Here is a 17,906-nt window from a genome sequence, read left to right as displayed (position 1 = left end):
TCACCCTGCCTTGACTGCAGGCCAGCAGTGCAGCAGCTGGACAGGCAGCTGCCTGAGCCTGCGGGTGCGTGGGGCCTGGGCTCACCACGCCAGCTCGCCAATGGCTGTCTGCAGCGCTCTGCAGGACCAAGATCTCAGTGTGCAGGGTTCTTAGAGACACCTGAGACAGACCCTGGAGCAGCTGAGCCCACAGCACCACAGGGAGCAGCCACAGGAAGCCTGCCTCAGCCCGAGCCCACCGCCAGTCCCGCCACCAGGGACAAACCTGCACCCTCCCAGCCCTGCACAGAGCTGGGAAAAAGAGAACCAGATCCTGTGCCAGGGAAGGTGGGCAGCGAAGCCTCCTCCTCCTCCCCCTGTGCCCGCACACACTCTCCATTGCTTCCATGCGCACACACACTTACATTTACACACACCGTTCCTCATGGTCATACTGAGAACTCCAAGTCCCCCTGGTGGCTCAATTCCAGTGTTCTGCAATGCCACGCACTTGCTGTCCTCATGTTCTCCTGGTGTCTCACCTGTCCCCCTGGCTGGCCCTGCCTGGGGCTGCTTTCCTGTGAGGCACAGGGAGAAGGACGCGATGGTGAGCTGCCACTTGGCAGGTGTGTGGCCCCTGCCCGTCCCTGTCTGTCAACGAGGCACCGCCACTAGGCCCAGACAAGCATGGCACGGGCATCACGGAGACCACAGTCACCTGCTCAGCAGGGCATCTGGGGAAGAGATGGCAGCACCCTCTCCCTCACCCATCAGCTGGTCCTGACCTCGGACCTCCCCATGCCCGGCCCACTGCTGACACAGCCACAGCAGTGGAGGGTTGGCACCCCACTGCGTGGAGCTCATGCCAGCGAGGAAGGGGGAGCAGGGAGGTGACAGGAAGGTGCACTACGGGGTGCACTGTGCAAGGTGAGGAGAGAAGACACCAGTGTGGGAGTGGGGGGCTGGCTCTGCAGACTCTGTATCCTGTCCTGGAGCCAAAGGAGGGGCAGGGTAGGGCCACCGAGATGGGGAGCGGGCAGAGGCTGCTCGGGCTGGACACTCTGTTCTCCCTACCCCTCGTCCCAATCCTGGGGGAAGCCATGAGCCAGACCAGGTAAGTTCAGATGGAGCGCAGCCCAGCCCCACCTGAGAACAGGAGCCAATCCCGCAGGGCATCTGCATTCCTGCCCACTCATGCTGAGAAAAAATAGTGTTTTAAGCTCCCAAATTTGGGGGCGATTTACCACACAAAAGATAATACAGGTGGGCAGGCCTGGCCTGTGCATGACCTGAGGTCGGGCGAGGATATGGGAAGGAGCCAGGGTGTCCAAGAATAATATGTGAGGAGGGGAGGGCGGCCTCTCGGGAACCAAGAGGCTGAGACCCGCTCTCCCAGGCGGGGCTTGGTTGCCAGGGAGACGGAGATTCTTAACCTGGTTTCCAGGCTACTGCCTTCCTGCGGTGCACGTGGGCGCAGTTCAGCGTATCAGGATTTTTGCAAACAAGCTTAAGTATGGTGGTTGTGATCAGCAGAAGGAAGGGCTTCCTTTAATAAACAGAGTGAAAGGACATCAAGATGTGGCCAAGAGCCCAGCAGAGGGCTGGGAACAGGGGCCTTGACTTCCCTCTCCCCGCCTGACCTGTCAGACGCTGCCTATTTCCTGGAACGCAGGGCGACAAGGCTCAGGACTCTCTGACAGTACCCTGAAGTCTAGGAAGACTCAAGGCCACAGCCTGAGTCTCCTTTTTGTGCTCAGGGTCCTGCAAGTGATTGGAGAGCCTGCTGTCTGCACCCAAGGCCACCTCTGGCAATGGCCCACGTCAGATCCCGGGGCAGCGTCAGAGGCAATGCTTTGGGACCATTGGCTGCTGGGCCTGTGGGAGCTACAAAAGGGGACAGAAGCATAAGGACAGCGAGGCAGGGGTGGGGGACTCAGCTGTGTGGGCTCCTGAGCTCCCTGCCCTGCATTTTGGGCCAACTCAGCCAAGACTGGACATGGGCAAGTCACAGGAGAGACACAGCCATCCCAGCAGCTCATGCCAGGTTACAGAGAAGGGGTTGTTTGCCAAGGTTGGCCCAAGGACAAGTGCCCGCACATAATCCAGAACAGGAGTGACACACAGAGGAGAAGGCCATGTGGCCACAGCCAAGGAGCACCTGGAGCCTGCAGGTGCCAGGAGGGTAGGAAGGAGCTCTCCCCGGACCCTCAGCAGTACGGCCCCACGACACGGGCACGTCTCGTCTGGATATGCCAGGTGCGGGGAGTGCAGCTTGGTGGTAGAGCACTTGCCTGGCATGCAGGTCCCCAGCCACACAGACATAAACAAGACATACAGGACTTCTGGCTCTGAGGCCACCAGAGCACACGTGTCTGATGTCCCTTAAGTTTCTGATTTGTCATGGCAGCCACAGGAAGTCGACATGCTGTCTAGCCAATGGGAGCCTCTTCCAGTTGAACCGTGTGTCCTCTGACAAGGCTTGTACCCAGGATTTTGTTATGAAAAACTTTGAGCACACAGAAATAGTTGGAAGAATTGTACAATGAACACCCCGATGCCCAGGGTCTAGAGGGCACCACTGACCAGGCTCTGTTTGCTGTGTTAGATATCCGCCATTCCTTAGCCCTTGGCTCAACCCATCCTACATGCCTGATGGATCTTGAGGTCAGCAGGAGACACCTGTACACCGCCCCTAAAGACCTCCCATGCACATCATGGGCCACTCAGCATAGGGCTCGATGACATTTGAGGCAAGATTGCATTCAGTGAAGTCTGTGAATCCTGAGTGTGCCCTTCCAAAGTCTGACAAATGCATGTAACCACACAGCTCAAACCCCCACCCAAATGCCGACATTACCATCCCCCAACCCCCACCCTCTCCCCTCACCAAAGGCAGCCCCTGTTCTGAAGCGTGCACACTGTGTGCTGTTCCGCACCTTGGCTTCCTGGCTAGCTTCCTGCGGGATGGACTCCTTTGCTCTGCCAGGTGGGACTCAGCGGGGTTAACTCCCAGACATTGCTGACCATCTCTGTTGCTGGACTCAGCCTTGGTTCCTAGGAACCGGGCCTTTGTGCCAACATGAGCTTTCTAATCTCTTAGGTCGATGGCTGGGTGTGGAGTAGCCAGGCACAATGGCCAGGTAAATGGTAACCCAGAGTGTCTGGGCCATTCTGTGCTCCCTAGCCAAGTGTGGTGGTCACGACTGCTTCGTGGCATGCAGAGGCTGGTGCTGCAGCGTGTCCCAGACCATTCGGCCACCTCCCCGCCTGGCACCCCACATTACTCTGTAGCCTTTCTCTTTCGGTGGTGACAGTACTTGAAGCCAATAGTCTAGACACTGCTCACTGTGGGTGTCTTGGTCCGTTTTGTGTTGGAATGCCCTGACATTGGGTGATCTAAGGAGAAAAGAGGTTGATTTGGCTCACAATCCAGTGGCTGGAAGGTCCAAACCTGCCTCTGGCAAGGGCCCTCCCCAGCCCTCAGAACACTGAGAAGAGCAGAAGAGGATCCTGTGCAGAGGTCACGGGGCCAGAGAGGAAGCAGGCAGCCAAGCAAGAGGCTGGTCAGGCTTTGTCACCGCCCCCTCTCACCAACCCAGCAGACCTGACCCACTCCCAGAGACAGCCCTGGAACCTACCAAATTTTGGTAGCCCTGCCTCCTAAAGGCCCCACGGTCCCAACACCACCCTAGGGACCTTTGGAAGACAAACCACACAAATCCAACCATAGCACAGAGTTGTCCTTGCCTCCAGGTCTCTGCACTTGACAAATTAGAAAATAAGTATTCTATTTCAAAAGGAATAAGTCACATACTCATATTCTCTCTCTCTCTCTCTCTCTCTCTCTCTCTCTCTCTCTCTCTCTGATACTGGGAATTGAGCTCAGGGGCACTTGACCACTGAGCCACATCCCCAGCCCTATTTTGTATTTTATTTAGAGACAGGGTCTCACTGAGTTGCTTAGCACCTTGCTTTTGCTGAGGCTGGCTTTGAACTCGCGATTTTCCTGCCTCAGCCTCCAGCGCCACTGGGATTACAGGCATGCGCCACTGTGCCCAGCCTGTAATCTTTTCATTTCACATTTAGGATTTTTGTGTGTGTGTGTGTGTGTGTGTGTGTGTGTGTGTGGTGCTGGGGATTGAACCCAGGGCCTTGTGCATGCAAGGCAAGCACTCTACCAACTGAGCTGAGCTATATCTCCAGCCCTCAGATTTAGGATTTCTTGTTTTTACTTAACTTCTTTGATTTTTAAAATCCTTCATCTCTTTCCTCTTATGCTGAGAAGTTCATCCCTAATAACAATAACATTTATTTGCTTTATTCTGTGATGCACATGTAGTAGTTTTAAAATGATCACACTAACATTATTACAAATAAGACTAAGAGTTCAGGGTTTCTTTGTGGTCATCTTGTTCCTGGTGTGTATTACACAGGATGTACCTTGGGTCCATGCAGTCATGCCGCAGTAGCCCTGGGAGGCTTCTGACCCTTTCTGTTCTGAATAATGCCACAGTGAGGACTCTGTCCCTTGTTGTGGCTGGTGTACACCTCTGGAACAGCTTCCTGGCAGTGGGCCCAAGGTGACCCATAGGCAGCTTGGCAAGGCACTGACAAGTCTCTCCATGGGGGCTGTGGAGTCCTCCGTCCCCACAGCCCCCTGCCTTGTGCACCTGTTGATGGCTGAGATGCCACCCAGGTCTATCCAGTGGGTGAGAAATAGTATCTCAGTGCAAGTTTAATTGGCATTTTTCTGAATATGAAGATGTTTGAGTGGCTTCTCACAGAGCTAAGAGATATTTGTATGGATTTTTCTGGAAACTCTCTATTCGTATGTTTTCCAATTTTTCTGTTTTCTTCCCCCTGAGTTTTAGGAGCTCTTTATGTATTCAAGGAAACCAGCCCTTTGCTGCCTCTAAGTGCTGACCTCCACACCTTCCTTCCCTTCTCCCCCTTCCTCTCCCCTGTCCTTCCTGGGTCGTGGCCACTGTCATGCCCCTCTTTCCCAGTGGCAAGGCTTCCCCCAGCTGAGTGATGGGTGGCAGGTACTATGGAACTGAGCCACCTCCTTATGGTGTCCTGGGCCTCCTCCATGCCCTTGGCTGACATGTTAGGACCTGCATGTCTGCGTGCTTTGCTCCTCTGCTTGGCAAAGGGGGACTGCCTGGTGCAGGGGGCTGCAAGGGAGGGTACCTGCTCAGTGCTGGAGCTGTGGGGAACCCCCAAATTCACTCCCCTCTTTTTTTCAATTCTGCCCTGCCTCAGGAGGCCTGGGTCTGGCTTCCCCAGTTACATATGCCCCTGTCCACCTCTCCTCCTGTCACCTTAGGACTTTGATGGTATCCCTGTTATGCCACTCAGCTGCCCCCACCAACCCTGATTCCACATGTGCGAGGGTTCAGTACCTGCCTGTGAACAGCTGGGTTCAGTCAACGTCCAGGAGGGAAGAACTGGACGCAGGACCCCTCCCACAAGAGGCGCAGAGGGGCGAAGGCAAAGCTTGTGAAGGGGCACAGGGGAGTCCTCCAGGAGGTCAGGCGTGCATACGTAGGAGGGTGGCCAGCTTTCCTGGAGGGACTGGCAGCTCCCTCCCCACCACCCACGCCAAGGACTCTAGGAGGCCACGTTTTTGCCCGCATCCCTGTGGGAAGGCACCTGAGAGCGCCCTGGGAGCGGGAGGCAACATCACTGAGCTGGCGCCAACAGGCGAGCAGAACCCCAGCCTGATGAACTTGGGGCACCATGCGCTCCAGGGGGCGCCAGTCCCAGAGAGCAGAACCGGGGCCACCCGCAGGTCTCGAGGTTGCGGGGGCTCCGGACAGCGGGGACAAGGCATAGGAGAAGCGCCTGGGCTGGGGGCCGGTGCACCTGAGGACCGCCTTCCCCACGCCACACGGTGTGCCTGCGCTAGGGCTGTTCACCTGGCTGGCAAGGCAGGTCCCGCGCACCCCAAGCACCTGCTGGCGGTGGTGGTGGCACTGGGGTACCTGCACCCCAAGGCCAAACCGCTTTTCAGTGGCTGTCCCTATCCTGGAGCCACAGATTCTGGGTAGGGACCCAGGCCCCACGCTCTGGGCAGGGATGGAGACTGGATGAGGGCAAGTAGAGATTTCCTGGGAGCGCGGGGTGGAGGAGTTGTGCTTGAAGGCACTAGATATGCCTATTCCCTGGCTGTGCCCAGGAGTTTCTCTCACCCGGCGGCTGGCGCTCATGACCCCGGACTCCAAGCATTCTCGGAGGCCAAGGGAAACGTCCTTCCAGCTGGAGCTGCATCGGGCCTGAGCAGAGCCAGGAAACCTCCCCAACGCTAGTACTGATGTGCCGGCACCTCCCCAGAGCCTGGAGGACCTTCCCAGGGACAGGAAGTTCAGGTACAAAACCCAGGTTAAGTCTGTCCTTGGCAGAGGAGCCATTGGAAATGAGACTGAATGAGCCCTGTGTGGTGGCCCACCTGTAATCCCAGCAGCTGTGGAGTCAGAGGCCAGTTCAAAGCCAGCCTCGGCAACTTGGAGAGATCCTATGTCAAATAAAAAATTTAAAAAGGCTTGGGAAACTTAGTACTTAAGCATGGTTGGGTTCAATCCCCAGTACCAAAAAAGAAAAAAGGAAAAAGAAACAAATAAACGAGGCTGAATTATTGAGAAGCAGATATATCTGATGAACACAGCTTCCTCCCTCAAACCCAGGCACCTCCTCGTGGTGACCCTCTCCTGCATAGCCTGGCTCTGAGGGACGTAACTTTGGGTCTGAGACTGTCCTCATCACCTCTCTGTACTCAGGGAGGGTCCAGCTCACTGAGAGGTGAGGACCCCTTGAATGGGGCCTTCCGGGAATCCCTGGGAAGGGCTCCTGCCTCCCCACCATCCACCTCTGCAGTTATCCTCATTTACCCCTTTCTTTGTATTTACGTTGCTTTCTCTGACTTCCTGAGACAGATGTGGCTGATATTTAAGGCCAACATTCTGCTGGGTGGAACTTGCCATTGTGAAGCGGCCTTCTTTATCTCTGCTGTTTATATTTGCCTCCCAGGCTCTGTGTCTTCTGGGGACACAGCTACACCTGCTCTTGGGATGGCACTGGGTGCGTCTCTGCTCTCCAGGGAACCTGTGGATGTCTGTAGAGGATCCACTGGGCTGTCTCTCCAGGTGGAAACCATCTTTCTGGGGCACCATCTTTCCATCCTTCCCAGGTGCCGAGCTCTGATGAAGTGCAGCTGAGACCACCTGCCCTTGGCCTGGCCTGCCTGTCTTGACACCCCTTCCAGATAGTCCCTTCCCACCCTCCCACTCACCCAGGCCCCAACCCTGAACACTCCCGCAGATCTTGTCTCCTGTGGTCAGTTCACTCTCCTCACACTGAGGACATGTGGTTGTTCTGGTCACTGGTGTGGTCAATTGGTCACTCAGCTACCTCAGTCGTGGAGGGCAGAGACTCGGAGTCAACACACAGACACCGGGAGCTGGTGAGGAAGCTGGTTGGTGACAACCACGGTCTGCGTGCAACAGCCCGTTTAAGCAAAATAGCATCTATAAGCCAATCATCTCATGCCTAATGTAACCACACTATGAGGAAGTTCTGAATGTTGCTGTCGTGGTGGAAAGCAGTCTGCTCTGGGGCAACAGCAGCATCCTAGGCCAGCTTAGGGGATCTGGTGAGGACAGTTAGAAGGGGGCCCATGGCAGTGATGCACAGACTCTGTACCTGCTGCAGGTGTGGACTTGACTCGCCAACCTCTGCCGATGGCTGTGGCAGTGGCTGAGGCTGTGCCTGACCACAGGGTGGATCCATATGCTTGCCCTCTGCCCTCCTCCTGGGCCTCTGTTGGCCAACCTCTTCTGTCCCGTAGCCTTGTTATTGCTACGAAGGATCTTGGTCCCTAGGGGAGAGGGCCTTATGAGTCGGGGGTTTCATGCCCTGAAGCACCTGAGTCCGGGTCCTGGCCTGGTAGCCTGGTAGCCTGGCAATGCTGACCACAGTGCTGAGGATGTGGGTTCACAGATGGCTGTCTGGAGCAGAGCTCTCCACCCTGCAGGTGTTCCTGTCAGGCCTGAGCGCGCCTAGGTTTTCAAGCACTCCAAGTTGCTCGTAGCTGCTGGCTGTGAACCAAAAGTTATCCCAACAAGGGCAGGTGCATAGGGTCCAGAGTCTTCAGTTTCACCCCAACCCCCAGCCAGTGCAGGCACCCTGCTCCACAGTGCGGGTGGACTCAGTTGACACCTAGCTCTCAGGTCCTTGACCTCCTTACCTCCAAGGTCCTCTCCCCGGCTCACCTCATGGCCCTGTGGTCACCCCAGGTCTCTCTCCCTGTGTACTCCCCTCCTGCCTGCTCCCCTTCAGCCCTGGTCGGCACCCTCGGTTCCCTTTCTCCTGGTGACCAATAAACTCAGCCCTGCACAAAGCCCTGCTCCAGATTTCCTCTGCCACAGGGACAGCTGATGTCCACTGAAAATTGCTGCTGCGCCTATCAGCCTCAGACCTCGGGTGCTGGGCACCCCGCAGCCCCTGCTGCTGTGGAGAGTTCACACTCCATAAGAACACCTGTTACTGAATCTAGGACTTACCCTGATCCAGGATGACCACAGCTCAAAATCCTGGACTCAATTACACTTGCAAATATAGATTTTATCCAATAGGGCCATATTCACAGGTTCTGAGGGCAACGGTTGGATGCTCCTCTGGGGGGACTGTGCAGCCCTATGCCGTCCTTCCTGGAAATAGCATGGGGCTGGTCAGGGACCCAGAGAGTGAAGCAGGTCTGGCCCTGGACTCTGAGTGGCTGTGCCCTGGGAAGTGGTCACACACAGGTGTTATTGGTCTACTGAGCCCCACAGTGAAGGTGCTCCCCAAAGCCACCCCAATGGGAAGAGGGACCAGAATGGCCCACTGGTCTCCTGCTTCTCAGCCTCCCAGTCAGCCTGGGAGGCTGAGCTCCAAAGGTTTTGAACCGATTCCTCTTCTGCTCCCACCAACCAGGAGCCCTGTGTGCCTTGGCAGCAGTTACATGTGCACCAGGGGCAGAGGACTCAGCACATCCCAGGGCACCTGAAGTCCCTTTGCAGCTCCTGGCCCGCATGCACACACAAGGCACTATGCACAGTTTGCAAGCTGTGGGATTCTGTGCAGAGGCTTCACGCATCCACACGGCCGGAACATCAGTCTGATGTGTTCTTGCTGCTGGCATCTGAAGGGACAAGCAGAGAGCTCTGTTCTTCTGTCCGCCCCACCATCAGCCAAGGGTGCCACCTGTGAGCCTGGAGGCTGGGGAGTAGGAAGACTAGAGGCTTTGACTTCTACAGCTGGGATTGTAGGAGGTGGGTTGTGACGGAGGAGAAGGAACAGGCCTTGGGGGGAGAGCAGCAGCAGGGTGGCATGGGCAAGGCGGGAAGAAACGGGGCGCCTGACACCAGACCCTGCCAGGCTGGCACACAGCAGCTGTGCCCAGGGAGGCCAGCAGCTCAGCTGGCATGCTCAGCCGCCACGGGGACACAGGGGACTCAGGGATCACAAGGTGGTCCAAAGGCCTCAGGATGCTACCTCAACGGCACGAGGCACTAAAGCCTGGTGGGGGCTGCTGGGAGTGGGGCTCAGAGCCGCCCGGCTGGCTGAGGAGCCCTGGCCAAGCAGGGAGGGACAGCACCAGCGGGAAGGTGGGCAGTGGGACTGCTTCCCTCCTCTTGGCCACTCCCAGCCTAGGAGGGCTGGGTCTTTGGGCTGCAGGGTGGGACAAGCACCAGTTCTGCCCCTAAGGGTGGCCCTGCCCAATCCCTCCCACAGCTCACTCTCATATATGCAAGCTCAAGGACCATTTGTCCTTGATGGGTTGTGACCCAGCTGAGGTCCTTCCTGTCTGGCCCAGGAGGGCCTCCTTGGAAAGGGCTCTGGAGGAAGTTCCAGGGCTCTGGGGGCCAGCAGTTCCCTGGGGCAGGAGCACAGTGACACCACCCAACCTGCCTTTACCCACTGGCAACACACCCAGCCACACAGCCACCTGCTCCCCCGGGGAGTCCCCCACCCAACGTCCAGCGTCCGGTGGGGTCCTGCTCTGAGCAGGGGACACAATGTGCCTGCAGGTGTCAGCCTTGCCCTGGCCACATTCAGTCTGAGGGTGGCAGGGTCTGGGGCTGCTCTGGGGCAACAGCAGCATCCTAGGCCGGCTTAGGGGATCTGGTGAGGACAGTTAGAAGGGGGCCCATGGCAGTGATGCACAGACTCTGTACCTGCTGCAGGTGTGGACTTGACTCGCCAACCTCTGCCGATGGCTGTGGCAGTGGCCGAGGCTGTGCCTGACCACAGGGTGGATCCATATGCTTGCCCTCTGCCCTCCTCCTGGGCCTCTGTTGGCCAACCTCTTCTGTCCCGTAGCCTTGTTATTGCTATCGAGTCCCATGAGTGAAATGTCACCAAGTCTGTCCCCCAGGTAGAGCCCAGGAGGCACAGTCCTGGCTGGGGAGCTGGAGGGTGCATGGAGGTGGGGGGGGGGGGCATCTGCGCTGGGGTAGCTCCCTGGGCTTCCTCATCTGTGGCATTAACCCAAACTGCACATGGCCTAAGCACACCTGGGCACTGAGTCCCATGCTGTGTGGCCTGGGGCTCGAGGAGCTCCAGGCACGCCCCTAGCTGTGGCCGCTGAGGTCTGCACCCCCTCCTTCCTCTGTGCATAGCACTGCAGGCCCACATGTGGCCCAGCTCTGAGCCTGTTCCTGTTCAGAAGGCTGCCCAAGTACGAATCGTCCTTTGCTCCAGGAAACTCTGTTAAATGTGACTTGCCTAAGGCTTGTGGGTATCAAGTTGCCAAAACTCTGTTTGCTCAGGAAAGCAAGTCTGGCCCAGGAATGCAGCAGAGCCCCGAGTGCTCGTGGCCACCACTGCTCCTGGAGAGGGGAGTGAGGCTGGGCCAGGCACCCCCCCCCCCCAGGAATAGCAGCTGAGGCCTATACTCTGGCTCCCCACTCTTCCTTCCAGAATGTATTCAAGGGTCGAGGTGCACACGCCAGGGCCCAAGGCTGGGCCGAGTGCTGCCCCCACAGCTGGCTGCAGCTTCCCTGAAGCCCATGGCTCCAGGGCGAGGGCTTTCAGCCTGGTCCTGACCTGCATGACCCAGGGAGTCTTACCATCCAGGACTGGCCCACAGGTCAGGCCCTGCAAGCCCCACCTCCCCTCTCCCACCCCAGATCCTGGACCCTGAAGGAGCAGCAGGACTAGCTCCTCTTGGTTCGACGAGGCTGCCCTTCCCATGGTTATCTAAGACTCCAACACAAGCGCTTGGTGAGGATGGGCAGCTCCCTCACCACCGGGTGCAGAGCAGGAACCCCACACCCTCTTGCCTCCTCCTGCAGGGGTGGTGCCTCCTCTCCTACCCTCCCCAGGGGAACCCACCTGAGGTTTCTCAACCTGCCAGGAGCCCTTGTGGCCATGCCCACCCAGCTTCCCACCCTCTGATGTGCAGACGCTGCCATGGGGTTTTGTGTGGCCAAGGCTGGGGACCACCCATGGTGGGCAAGGGGCTCCTGCTCTCTGGGCCCCTTACTTTGGGTTCTGCAGCAGCTGGTGGCCCTGCAGCCAATGCACATCATATGCCACCTTGCGGAGGCAGGGCCAGGCTTTGCACATCCGCTCCTTGCCTTCCAGGGACTTGGGAGTCGCCCCGTGCCGCCTCCTGCTGGCCGTGAGCTTGGGCAGGCAGGGGCCAGGCTTCTGTGGACGCTCGAGGAGCCCCTCACCTATCCACTTCCTGCTTTTCTGAATTAGGACAAGAGAAGCGGCATAATTATGTTCCGAGTCTTTCCTATCTGTCAGGTGAGGGGGATGAATGTCGACTGAGATAAAATAAATGACACGCACAAAGTCTACCTGGCTCGTCATTTCCCAGGGGAGACATCAGTACCCCACACAGCAGTGGGAGTAGAGAAGGCCGAGCCTTGGGCCCTCAAGCCTGGGGACGGGCCTTCTCAGGGAGGATGGGCTGTGAAGGACTTTGCAGCCTGCTGTGCCAACCACAGATGGGTGTTAGCCACCTCCACTGTGGGGGTCAGGGCTGAAGGAAGAGTCTCCAGGTCGCCAAGGGTGTCTAATGGACCCTGAGGGCTCCTGGGCATGGGACCATATGGAGGGAGAAGGGGCAGCTGGAGGAGGACAAGAGAAGAAGGTGCACGTCCAGGATGGGAATACCAAGGTTCTCAGAGACTGTGATGTGTCCCCTCGTGGGCTCCTGGGTATGGGTGGGGTGAAGGAATGAGTCCTTGGTCCTCCCACCCACAGCTGCTTCCAGAGTGCTCGTTCCAGGGAGGAAAGGAGCCTGCGCCTTACTAGCTGTGTCCACCACTCATTTCTGAGGGTTCACCCTGTCCCTGCCCACCCAGGGAAGGAGGGTCTAGCCTCTGCCAGAAGGGGAGAAGGTCAGTTACAGAGGGTGGAGGGAGCCCAGAGCAGGGACACAGGCACAAGGGCTGGCATATGTGAAGCCCACTTCTGTGCCAAGGTCCCTCTCCCAACACAACACCAGCCCCATGCCCTGGTGGCACTGTTGGCCCCACCCCAGCTCCATGGTGGCCTTCTCTGGAACACCTTCCTAACACCTTCCCCGAAGAGGAGTCTGATACTCCCCAGAGGCCAGCATGGGTGCCATGGTGCCCAGGTCAGGCCATACAGCCCCCAAGAACTGCAGGACCCACAGCACCCCCTCAGCATAACGCCAGCACTGACCTGCCCTCTGCACCCCACCTCACCATCTCCGGCTGGAAGGAGGGTGATAGCTGAATGCCCCCTGTCCACAACCAGCATGGAGCTCTCAGCCCAGGACTGCTGTTGCCAGAAGGGGCAGTGTGACCCACGTGGGCCCCACGTGGGGAGGGACCCAAGATCAGTGGCCACAGGGGCCAGCCCCACCAAGCCAGGGAGCACAGGCAAGGTCAGGGCCCAGAGGCACAGGAGTCTGCAGGTAGGGGGCTGGGTGACCGGCTGTCCCTGAGGGCACTCTGGGGCGTGGGTATGGCCAAGGGGTAAGTGTGGGCTGGGAGGGGTCAGAGGTTCTGCAGGAACCATCCTCAGGGCCACAAGCCCTCAGCCCTGGTCCCGAGAGCCTCAGGGGCCCTGCCCTGGGGAGCTTGAGGGAAGCCTGGTGGAGGTGAGCTGGGCTCCGCACACACTGAACTGGCCATTTCCACCTTCAGACTGGGGGGCAGTGCGGGGGGCCAGGAGTCTGCCATGGAGGCGTCACGGCAGGGGGCCATGTCACCATCATTGGTCATAGGCCCTGGCCTGGCCAGGGGTCAGCTCCCATGAGCCCTGAGCCAGACCCACAGCCTCTCCTGGCCGGGGCAGGGGGAACAGTGTGTGCTGGGCACACAGGGGTATGCCCTCCGGAACCAGGAGGGTGAGTCCTTGCAGCCTAGGTCCTTACGGGACAGAGAGCTGGCCACGCCACTGCCCCCTAGAGTTGTGGAGGATCAAACAACCAAGGCTCATTTTAGCGAGTCCAATGTTTCTGTCTTCCCTCCGCAAGACTCAAGAGCTCTAGCCTAGGCCTGGGATGGCCAAGGAGGAGCTGGGCTCAGGAGGAGGCTGCTCAGCTGGCCTGGGCCCATGGAGGGTGGCAGGTGGGGGGCCCTGGCTCCCTAACAGGGCCTCCCTGGAATCCAATCCTGCCTGCCCAGACCAGAGTGCCTACAGGAAGCTGCTGGAGGTGGGCGGCTGGACCCCTACTGGGCTCCTGTCCAGCACCTGCCTCTGCCCCCTCAGGAAAGGGGAAGCCCCAATGCTGCAGTCTGCACCTCCCCAGAGGCGTGGGGACACCCACAGGGAGGCTGGGGCTGGTGGCTGCCCCAGCAGAAGGCCAAGGAAGGTGTGTCCCAGCAGTCCCAAAGAGACCCCTTGTCCTCCCCAGCCAGCTGTAGCTCAGGCGCAAGGAGACCAGGGGACTTGCCTTGAACAGCCTCACCATGGCAGGACACCCAGAAAGAATGGGGCTGAGACGGGGTGGCTGGCAAAGGCTATCTAGGGAGGGGACACGTGAGCAGGGACACTGAGGCAGGCACAGCCACGTGGGCACAGCAGGAACAGTGAGGGCAAAGGCCTGAGGGCAGGGACAGCGGAGGCCCTGGTCCCAGCCAGCGCACAGGCAAGGTGGTGGGAAGGGGGCCAAGCTGGAGGACACCGGTCGCGTTCTCACCTGAGCACTCTGACACCCCAAGCGGGATGCCCACTAGGGTGGAGGTGCCTGACACCCAAGCCCCTGTGGCTGTGTGGCCAGGGTCCCTAGGAGGAAGGGACAGACAGGCACTGCCCCAGGCTGCATGGCAAAGCTGAGGCTCCAGGGCCCAGGAGCCATGGCGGGGCCAGGAGGCTCCTGAGGCTGCACTCACCTTCTGCAGGTGCAGCACAGGTGGACAGGATGCCCCAAGACTGACACAGTGACTTCCCCTTCCCCTCCAGCCCCAGAGGTCCTGGAGGAAAGCAATGTCCTTGGCATGGTGCCTTCAAACAGCGTAAGGCCCATTGTTTGAAGCTGGAGCTGGTGGGGGCCACGGAAGCCCCGGCAATGCCCTTCGTCCCACTTACCGCAGATCCGAGCCCTGAGTGAGGACCAGCAGAGTGCATCCAGCAGCGCCCAGCAGGATGGAGGTGCTCAGGGCTGTCCTCCTGGCCCTGCTGCTATGCGGGCAATCAGGTGCGGGCATGAGGGGGTGGTGTAGTCCTGGCCCTGGGACCCCCATGGGCCCCCAGTCTGGGGACGAGGCATGGGTTTGGGGGAAGGAGGGGTGAGGCTGGTGTCCCCAGGCTAGAAGGAGGTGGGTAAGGCTGTCCTGGGCCCCCAGAATCATGGCCCCAGCTGGGACCAGGTTCCCCTCTTCCCCAGCGCTACAGGGCTTTGGGGACCCTGCTCACTTCTGGTCTGTTTCCTCTTCTGTGAACCAGACAAGCCGTGGAGAAAAGGGTGGACAGGGGTGGGGGCACTCCACTCGAGTGTATGTCCTCTGTACCTGGGTAGCTGAGGTTTAGAGGCGTCCCTGCACGGCCAGGGTGTGGACAGGCACAGGAGGAAGATGCTGATGACACGGACTTGGGGCCGGACAGCTACGGTTATGATGATGAGGACGAGGAGGACGAGGAGACCAACGTGGCCCCTGGCACAGGTACCCTTCACCACCCGGCCCAGGGCCCTGTCCCCCTGCCTGGCTGGAGGGAGCCTCTGTCCTCACCTCCGCCCTGAGGGTGGAGCAGAGAGAACGCAGGCGCAGCACACTGCCAGGGCTTGCCCCACACCAGGAGGCCCTCGCCTGCCCCAGGCTGCTCTCTGTCCTGTAGCCTTCAAGTGCCAGGCTGCCTGCCCAGAGTTCTCAGATGCACCTCCAAGCCCTCAAGGCCAATGGCAGGGGCCTGGGGCCTGGGGCCCTGCCACTGAGCAGGTAACCAATGGAGGCACAGAAAGGTCACCCTGCTGTCCCCATGCCTCATCCTGGCTCATCCTTCAAGAACCCCCAGCAAGGGGCCCCCAGGGTAGGCCCTGGAAGCAGCTCATGGGAAGGGTGGATGGGGCTTGCTTGAGAAGGCCCTGCAGACCCTGCCCTGCTGAGCAGGCCACGCCCACAGAGCGCCTGCAGTGCTACTCCTGCCAGTCCCTGCACAGGGGCGAGAACTGCACCCAGATGCAGAGCTGCCCTAGCCACGCCTCCTGCATCACGCTGATCACCCATGGAAACACAGGTGAGTGGATGCAGCTGGCACACACTTGGCGGCCCCAAGGGCAGGAGCCCACCTCTGTGCCCCTACTTCAACACCTGTTCTCCACCTTCCCCCAGACTCAGGTTTCCTGACCACCTACTCCATGTGGTGTGTGGACACGTGCCAGCCTATTACCAAGACAGTACATGGAACCCAGATGACCAAGACCTGCTGCCAGTCCACCCTGTGCAATGTCCCACCCTGGCAGAGGCCCCAAATCCGGGATCCTCTGGGTGGCAGGGCAGGCAGCCCACAGGACGGTGGAGCTGGCCATCCCAAGGGAGGCAGGGCAGGCAGCTCCCAAGATGGCGGAGCTGGCCATCCCCAGGAAGGGGAGGCAGACAGCCCCCAAGACAGCGGAACTGGCCATCCCCAGGGCGGTGGGGCTGGCCATCCCCAGGGCAGCAGGCCTGGACATCCCCGGAGTGGTGGGGCTGGCCATCCCCAGGGAGGCAAGGCAGGCAGCCCCCAAGATAGTGGAACTGGCCATCCTCAGGGCAGCAGGCCTGGACATCCCCAGAGTGGTGGAGCTGGCCATCCCCAGGGTGGCAGGGCAGGTGGCCCCCTAGGATGTCCCCAAAATGTGGGTACAGCCCTCCTGCTCAGCCTCCTCACCAACCTTTGGGCAACGGGGGCCTGAAGACTTGCCCTCTCCCACCACTTAGGCCCTGGCCTGGCGCTCTGTCCAGTGTCTCCCCTACCCCATCTCCAGCCTGAGAATAAACCTGGAGTGTCCTTCATGACCCAGCCAGCTCGGGCTCTCTTGGCCAGTGTGTCTGCAATCCCTCCCAAGGTCCTGTTGTAGCCAACCCAGGACGTCAGTCCTGAGGACAGAGAACAGGACACCAGAGGCTCTGGGAGGGGCCACCCTCTCTCATCCAGCCATCTAGAGTGGCGAGGTGGGGCTGGACCCCATACCACCATCAGGGCCATGGCCACTGTAGCAAATTACCACTGACTAAAAACAACACAAGTCCACACTCCACACTGAAGGCCAGACACGTGAAATCAAGGTTCTGGCTCCAGGGCTCCATATCCTCTGCAGCAGACCCCTCTGACTCCCTCCAGAGCCCCCATGACATGTTCAGGGTCCACCTGTATCACCCAGGGCAACCTCATCTCAGATCCTCCTCTCCATTGTGCCTGCCGAGTGCCACGTGCCACTTGAGGCAGCATCTGTGGGTCCTAAGGATTAGGGCCTGGGGATTGTTACCCTCTCTGGACACCAACCCTGTGTCTGGCTGTGTCTAGGAGCCATGGATAAAGCCTGACTACAGGATTCAAGGAGGCATGGTCCAGCACGAGGAGCACGTGTTGGGACCTTGTCCAGACTGCAGAAGCCAGACTGGAACACTGCAGCCTGGGCTGGACTCCCGGCCAACTAGGACGTGGACTCCTGGCCCTGCAGTGTAGATTCAGGCTCCTCAAGACTAGGGTTTAAAGTTGAGTCTGTTTTAAAGCCACATTAGGGAAAGTATTGAGAATGAAGAGGCCCCCCCCTGAAGAGGCACGGCCAGCCTGTGTCCAGACCGGCCTGGCCCCTTGCCATTTCACACAGGCCTATGCTCCTCAGGACTCCCACATGTGGCTGGGACCACACCTGGCTGTGGAAGAGCAGGGGCATTGCCGGACTCCGGGACAATGTCTAAACACAGCTCTCCTGCCCAGGAGCCCTGACCATCCACACACAGGACCCTCCCAGGGGCCACAGGCGTCCAACCCCTACACGCAGCCGCAGCCTGTGCTCACCACCATGGGGGGAACAGAAGGTAAAAGGAAGGACCCTGAGACTGGAGGTCCGAGGTGCACAGATTGGAGGGTAGGCAGGAGAGACAGAGCAGGACCTGCCCAGCACCCACCAGGCCTAAGATTCTGGCTCTCGGGGACTGAGTGGGGAGCAGACCTGCTCTTGGCACAGACGCAGGCGTCAGGGAGTGATTAGGTGCCTCCCAGCAGGCCCCACTTTCAGTCTCACGATTCTGACTTCACACTGCTGCGGAGCGGCTTAGCAGACGGCTGGAGAAGCTCTGAGCTCCATCTCTGCCTGGGCACCTGCGTCCCCCCAGCCTGGGATCTGGCTGTAGAACTGGGTCCCTGAAGGCTCTGAATTGTGTCACACAGCTCCCCAGGCAAAAGCCTGGCCCTTCACCCCTCAGAGGGGCCTGGCTATGCACACAAAGGCCTTCTACCCACATGAAGCCCCAGAGCCT

General features: G+C 59.2%; 1 protein-coding gene and 2 long non-coding RNA genes across 6 annotated transcripts; 1 reads left to right on the top strand and 2 right to left on the bottom strand.

Annotated features, from left to right (window-relative positions):
* Nucleotides 1-366: 366 nt before the first annotated feature.
* Nucleotides 367-2,128, bottom strand: LOC139702059 (uncharacterized). Its single transcript, XR_011704635.1, has 3 exons — nt 1,620-2,128; nt 1,413-1,525; nt 367-557 (listed from the first exon to the last, which is right to left on the bottom strand). It is a non-coding gene; the product is annotated as an uncharacterized lncRNA (long non-coding RNA).
* Nucleotides 2,129-7,297: 5,169 nt separating this feature from the next.
* On the bottom strand, nt 7,298-15,035 carry LOC139702058 (uncharacterized). 3 transcript variants are annotated; one of them, XR_011704634.1, is made up of 7 exons: nt 14,955-15,035; nt 14,533-14,698; nt 14,144-14,417; nt 11,504-11,715; nt 8,538-9,157; nt 7,838-8,072; nt 7,298-7,584 (listed from the first exon to the last, which is right to left on the bottom strand). It is a non-coding gene; the product is annotated as an uncharacterized lncRNA (long non-coding RNA). The 3 variants fall into 3 exon arrangements; XR_011704633.1 differs by having other exon boundaries at nt 8,538-8,684; nt 9,019-9,157; nt 14,533-14,997; XR_011704632.1 differs by having other exon boundaries at nt 14,533-14,997.
* Gpihbp1 (glycosylphosphatidylinositol anchored high density lipoprotein binding protein 1) lies at nt 14,517-16,439 on the top strand. 2 transcript variants are annotated; one of them, XM_071602082.1, is made up of 4 exons: nt 14,517-14,641; nt 14,994-15,107; nt 15,565-15,678; nt 15,774-16,439. In XM_071602082.1, exons 1-4 carry the CDS (start codon nt 14,590-14,592, stop codon nt 16,334-16,336), a joined length of 843 nt encoding a protein of 280 aa, XP_071458183.1. In that variant the 5' UTR covers nt 14,517-14,589; the 3' UTR covers nt 16,337-16,439. The 2 variants fall into 2 exon arrangements, with proteins under 2 accessions (XP_071458183.1, XP_071458184.1); XM_071602083.1 differs by lacking the exon at nt 14,517-14,641 and having other exon boundaries at nt 15,018-15,107; nt 15,552-15,678.
* The last annotated feature ends 1,467 nt before the right edge of the window (nt 16,440-17,906 follow it).

Source organism: Marmota flaviventris, chromosome 15 (genome assembly GCF_047511675.1).
Source record: "Marmota flaviventris isolate mMarFla1 chromosome 15, mMarFla1.hap1, whole genome shotgun sequence".
Classification (NCBI taxonomy): Eukaryota; Metazoa; Chordata; class Mammalia; order Rodentia; family Sciuridae; genus Marmota; species Marmota flaviventris.
Note: the sequence above shows the minus strand (reverse complement) of the source record. Positions and strands in the feature narration are given on the sequence as shown.